This window comes from Kryptolebias marmoratus, linkage group LG1 (assembly GCF_001649575.2).
Source record: "Kryptolebias marmoratus isolate JLee-2015 linkage group LG1, ASM164957v2, whole genome shotgun sequence".
Lineage (NCBI taxonomy): Eukaryota > Metazoa > Chordata > Actinopteri > Cyprinodontiformes > Rivulidae > Kryptolebias > Kryptolebias marmoratus.
The window spans coordinates 3652158-3658455 of NC_051430.1; the positions used below are offsets into that span (position 1 = coordinate 3652158).

General features: G+C 40.2%; 1 protein-coding gene across 2 annotated transcripts in view; it reads right to left on the reverse strand.

The window, feature by feature from the left end:
* abca2 (ATP-binding cassette, sub-family A (ABC1), member 2) overlaps positions 1 to 6298 on the reverse strand; it is a 98528-nt gene that overhangs the window by 28020 nt on the left and 64210 nt on the right. For both annotated transcript variants that reach the window (XM_017432713.3, XM_017432711.3), the window contains 2 exons: positions 5510 to 5690; positions 2622 to 2834 (listed from right to left, as the gene is read on the reverse strand). In XM_017432713.3, coding sequence (XP_017288202.1) covers positions 2622 to 2834; positions 5510 to 5690 — 394 coding nt within the window. The remainder of the gene's footprint in view (positions 1 to 2621; positions 2835 to 5509; positions 5691 to 6298) is intronic.

Below are 6298 nucleotides of genomic sequence, written 5' to 3' on the forward strand. Positions count from 1 at the left end.
CATCATACAGGTGCTGGTCATAAAATTAGAATATCATGAAAAAGTAGATTGATTTCAGTAATTCCATTTAAAAAGTGAAACTTGTATATTATATTCATACATTACATACAAACTCATATATTTCAAATGTTTATTTTGTTTAATTTTGATGATTACAAATGACAACAAATGAAAATCTCAAATTGTCATTTGTAATCATCAAAATTAAACAAAATAAACATTTGAAATATATGAGTTTGTATGTAATGTATGAATATAATATACAAGTTTCACTTTTTAAATGGAATTACTGAAATCAATCTACTTTTTCATGATATTCTAATTTTATGACCAGCACCTGTACATCCTGTTCAACGAGGAACTGAGGTGACATGAGACACCGCCTGTCACACGCCTGCATTTAAATATGCAAAAAGATGCAAATATGCCCTGCATGTGTGATTCTCCTCTCTGAATAATCAAAAATCTGGAGAGGTGCTTGGGACACACTTTTGGGGCTAACATAAAACCTTGCATGCCTCCGTGTTTACACAAATACATTCATCAGTGGTTCACTTAAACCACTGACTAATGATGATGTCATGAAGATAGGATGGTATGTGGGAGTCTACAGCTCAATGGATATCAGGGGGATTACTCTTAAAAAAACTGAATTAATTTACTCACAAATAAGCCACCTATCCCACACCATGCTAGCTAGTCTGTTCCCAACCAGCTATGTAGTAGAATGAGTGAATCCACTTCACAATGCTTGTTATTTGCATTTGTGCATCACATATACGTTTTGTATTGATTAAATGGAAAATGCTTCAATTTAAAACAACATATTCATCCTGTGATAGTGCTTTTATAGCAATGTGTGCAGCTGATAGCTCCAATTACATTAGGAAAACTGCCTCTTGCTGCAAAGTGCACTCTAATGTTGGACGGCTCAAACGCATTGTCCATTATTAGCTGTTATAAGGAACATCCCATCCCACACAGCTGGCAAGGCTTGCTGGGCCGACTGGCATAGGTTATCCAAGTTGCACTGAAATGCCCCTGTTCCTAGGAACTCCAGTGTGCGATTTTCTGGCAGAGAAAAATGGTCAATTTCAAAGGATTTCAAAAGGATTAGAATTAAACGGTTTACTTCTCAAGACATACCTGTTAGATAACTTCAATTTAAAGGTATTTGCTAATGCTATTTTAGTTACTGGGATCATTAGATGGTGTCTTTATGGATTATTTTTTAAAATTTTGGCAAAAATCTATTTTTTCACATATTTTGCCTGTATGTATTCTGACTCATTTTGCCACCTTGGGTCACATACATGAACCTTTTCTTTTCTTTTTGAAACTGAATATAACTCTCACTTGTTCACTTGTTGTTTTTTAACTTTGTGTTTGTTATTACCTTGTTATTATTTGTCAGTACTTTGAGTAGGCCTGGGAATGCCAGCATCATTTCATTGTAATGAAGATGATCAGATGATTTTTTTTTAAGCAAGTCCTGAACAAAATTAGACCTACAAGAGTGTACGCATTTACTACAAATATAAGCATGCCTAAAAAATCTTGTGTCGCCAACTTTCAGAAATGTACACCAAGTTGTCTGAACCAATCAAATTAAGGTGCTGCACAAAGATATTAAGCCACCCTCATTTCTTTATATTTTGCTTCCAAGGAATCAAACTTTGTTGAACTTAACAACGGTTCTCCAGGCTTTCGGAAGATCTTTCAACTTTTGTCTTTGCACAATATTTAACTTTTTAGATCTTATTGCTCTGCAAATCACCTTGCTGATTCAAAACATTTATTTTAGTAGATTCAAACTAAATATGTAGAAAACAGCATCTTTGTGATATGCTGTTGGCATTTAAAAATAGTTCTTTGCTATGTTTGTTATATTAAAATACCCTATAATATTAGGTAAATTTTAAGTAATATCACAAATAAAAATGTGTGGTGAAAAAAGCAACAAATATTCTTTTTTCATTTTTTTATTCTTTGCTAAACTTTCAGAAAGCCAGGAGAACTATTGCTCAAACCCATTTGAATCACAAGCATGTCTGACTACATGAACACAACGATTAGACAAATGATGGTTGACTCAAGACTTTTACACAATAGTGTATTTACTCTTAATATACTGCACATAAAGCAATATTGCAGAGAAGTCATTTAAAATGTCCAATGCTCAAGAAAAAAAGAACTGTAATACACAAAAATAATTATTTTTTATTATTAACCTTTATTTAACCAGGCAAATCCCATTGAGATCACAGATCTCTTTTTCAAGGGTGGCCTGGGCCTGAAGGCAGCCTTACATGCATGTGTTTAGACTGAGGGAGGAAACCGGAGAAAACCCACACAAACACGAGGAGAACAAGCTAACTCCTCACAGAAAGACCCCTGGTCCAACCTGGGGCTTGAACCCAGGACCTTTTTGCTAATTACAAAAGTTTCACCATAATAGTTGTAGAAAACCATAATGGAAAGGTGACACAGACAGGGGAGAGAGAAAGTGGGAGCCACATGCAATGCAAAAAAAAAAAAAAAAAGATTATACTGTTTATCACCTCAGGAACTTGGCTGTTGATAAAAGAAAAAAAAAATATTTGGAACATGTTTATACTCACTTGTCCATCTCTTTGCGTATGTCTTCTTCATCCATGCCTTTGAGTCTGGAGTAAAACCACAGGTGCTCCTCCACACTCAGCTTGTCAAAAAGAACATTATGCTGCGGACACATGCCCAAGTTCTGACGAATACGCTCCATCTCAGTACGAATGTCATGGCCATATATGGTGGCAGAGCCAGAGGTTGGTGGAAACAAGCCTGTCAGGATGGACCTATGACAATACAACATACATTAGGTGAATGATAAAACAATCACACATGACAAAAAAGTCTGCTTTTTATTCCCCAACAATATTGGATTTCATGCAGACTATTTGTGGCAAATAAAATGCTGGTTGTGAGAACAAAACCTAATTCTGAAGTGAGTTTACTCCGCCATTTTCTAAATGACCAGTAGGGGTTTTTCTTTTGTAAAAAGATGCTAAGACTAGCTAAGTCTTAGGTATGAAGAAGTGGACTGCACCAGGGCGTGTGATGATTTACAGAAACTGACTGTCGTCCATGAATGCCTAACAGGACAAATGAACCAGCTGCTAAAGGAAGGGACCCACCCTGAGTGGTTGACCCAAGTCCAGACAGTTCTGATCATGGACCCTCAGAAAGGGGCATTCACAACCAACTACTGGCCAGTCACCTGTCTTTGTACAACATAGAAGCTCCTGTCAGGCATCATACCAGCTAAGATTAATAGGCACATGGGTCAATACCTGAGCGAGGCAAAGAAAGGAATTCTCACCAACACTAGAGCTACTGGCCAGTTGCTTGAGACTGTAAGACCAAACACACAAACCTGTGTACTGCCTGGATTGACTACCAAAAAAACACTATGACTTAATACCACACACATTGATCCTGGAATGCTTGAAACTGTACAATGTCAACAGGACAGTAAAGGCTGATTTATACAACGTAGGATGTGAAAAGAATCTGCTCTTACTGACAAAGTTGCAGGATAAAAATCATGTAACTTTGTTCTCAAAGGAGCTCTGATAGCCCGTTCTCGACACAAGGTCTAGGTGGAACTTTTTTTCTCATGGGTATGAGTCAGCTTTCATGTTATTGGTCAGAACTTTGTTTGCGGGAGTGTTTATGTGGAAAAGCAGATGAACTGCAATGAAGTCATTTTGCGCCTACTGCTCCACTGAGGAACAGCTGATTGAGAAAATAGTCTTCTCTTACTGTTACAGCAAAAAATATAAAATGATAAAGTAAGTCAAATGGCCAAGTACTCGTGGAAGAAGATAGCACAGTTATTGTGCACAGAGGAGACCGCACAGACACACAGGCAAATCTCCATAGCTATTCTTGCCAGGAGGGAGTTCGCCTCAGCCGGGCAGCGTAGGAACATGTTCCCTATGTTCGCTCATTATTGTGCACCATCTGTCAGAAATGGTGGCGGTGTCTTTGCGACAAACTTTCAAAAGGTAAAACAGTATTTACTGTCTCTATCTGTATAATAAAAATGTCTGGTTATGGTAAGGGAAGCAAACCTCTGTAGAGGGACAGAACAGTGGAGAAGCCGGCGGGAAGAAACTCGTTCCAGGGCTAAGGAGGAGGGAGGAGTTTTTCAGGAGTTCTGTGATCACAACTGAAGGGGTTGAACTACCTGAAGGCAACACTGCAGACGTCCATGATAGCTACAAATACCTTGGAATCCCACAGACAAATAGCAACCAAGATAAGGCTGCAAAGAAGTCAGCCACAACCAGGTACCTACAGAAAGTAAGGCAGGTCCTGAAATGCCAGCTGAATGGCAAGAACTAAGTCTAAACCATCTACATATATGCTCTGCAGTCATCAGACACACTGCTGGTATAATATCCTGGCCAAAGGAGGAGATAAAAGCCACTGACACCAAGACACGAAAGTTCCTCAAAATGCACAGAGGGTTTCACCTTAAGTCCAGAACCCTGAGACTTTAAACGATAAGAAAAGGAGGGAGGCAGAGGACTAGTGAGCATCAGAGACAATGTATAGGATGAAATAATCAACATCTTGGAGTACATCAGGAAGAAATCCTTCAATCATGAACTGCTAAGTGAATGTCTCTGTTCATCATGGAAAGACAAGCCCCTGTGCAAATGTAACATCGGCAAATTGAAGAAGTGGTTGATATCAACAAATCCTACCAGTGGCTAGAGAGGGCTGGACTGAAAGACAGCACAAAGGCACTAATCATGGCAGCACAAGAGCAATAGAGGCTGGGGCCTACCACACCAGACAGGACCCAAAATGCAGGCTATGCAAAGATGCCCTGAGACAGTCCAAAGAAATACATAGAAAGAGGAAAAAAGGGAAAAAAGTGGAAATACAGAAGTTGTGAAGACTTAAGACCTCAGTGGTGTCAGCGGTCATTAAAACACTTGGAGCTGAGACCCCCAAACTGAAAGAGTGGCTCCAACAGATCTCAAGAATGACCTCAGAGATCTCTGTCCAGAAGAGTGCAGTTCTAGGAACAGCTAAGATACTGCACAGAACTTTTAAGATCTCAGTTTTCTAGTAGAGGACTCGAGATTGAAGTGAAAAGTGCAACTGCTGAAGTTTATGTGTGTGTGTGTGTGTGTGTGTGGGGGGGGGGGGGGGGGGTGAGGATGTTTACCAGTTCCCCACCTTATGGTATGTGTTTCATACTAGTAAATATCACGCAGAACAATATAAAACAATTTGTTTTTTAGCTGTAACATAATATTGACTTGAAAATAGTGTTAATTCTCTACTTTTATTCACAATATGACAGATTCAACATCCCAAGTCAAAATAGCCACAACAGTAATGGATTCCATCAAAAGCATTATTGTAAAAGCAACAGTTTTATATGAACGATACTCTTTTTTGCTTCCTTTTATAGCTACACATTTGAAGGCCTACAACCATTAGACCTGCTTACATGGTAGTAGTCTTTCCAGCTCCATTGTGTCCCAGGAAGGAAACCACCTGATTTTCATAGAGGTTGAGGCTTAGCTTGTTGAGGGCCAGTTTGCTGCCGGTCTTGTACACCTTGGTTAGTTTGTCTATACACACGACCAGAGACAGGTGACTTGGCTCCTCTTCTATGCCACGCATTTCTTCTAAAGTTGGAGAAATAATGACAAATTTACACCAAAAACTGAACATTTCACAACATAACTGTGTTGCTCTATACTTTGTGGTTTAGCTGTCTGAATTAAATCAACATTCTGTTTTCAAAAAGTCTTACTATAATTTCAATAGGAAGGTATGAAATAAAAAAATCACACCCACACTCACAGTCCATGCAATACCTTCTATTAAAGAGTTACGACTGAGGTAAAAATTTCTCCTCTCCCTGGGCTGCCACCTTATCGTGGTGGAGGACTTTGAGTGTCCCAATGATCCTAGGAGCTATGCTGTCAGGGGCTTCATGCCCCTAGTAGGGTCACCCAAGGCAGACAGGTCCTAGGTGAGGGGCCCGACTAAGTGCAGCCCAAAGACCCCTTATGACGAATACAAATATTGGACACAGTGTTCCCTCGCCCGGACGCGGGTCGCCGGGGCCCCACTCTGGAGCCAGGCCTGGAGGTGGGGCACGTTGGCGAGCGCCTGGTGGCCGGGCTTTCACCCATGGAGCCCGGCCGGGCACAGCCCGAAGAGGATACGTGGGTCCCCCTTCCCATGGGCTCACCACCTATAGGAGGGGCCAAAGGGGTCGGGTGCAATG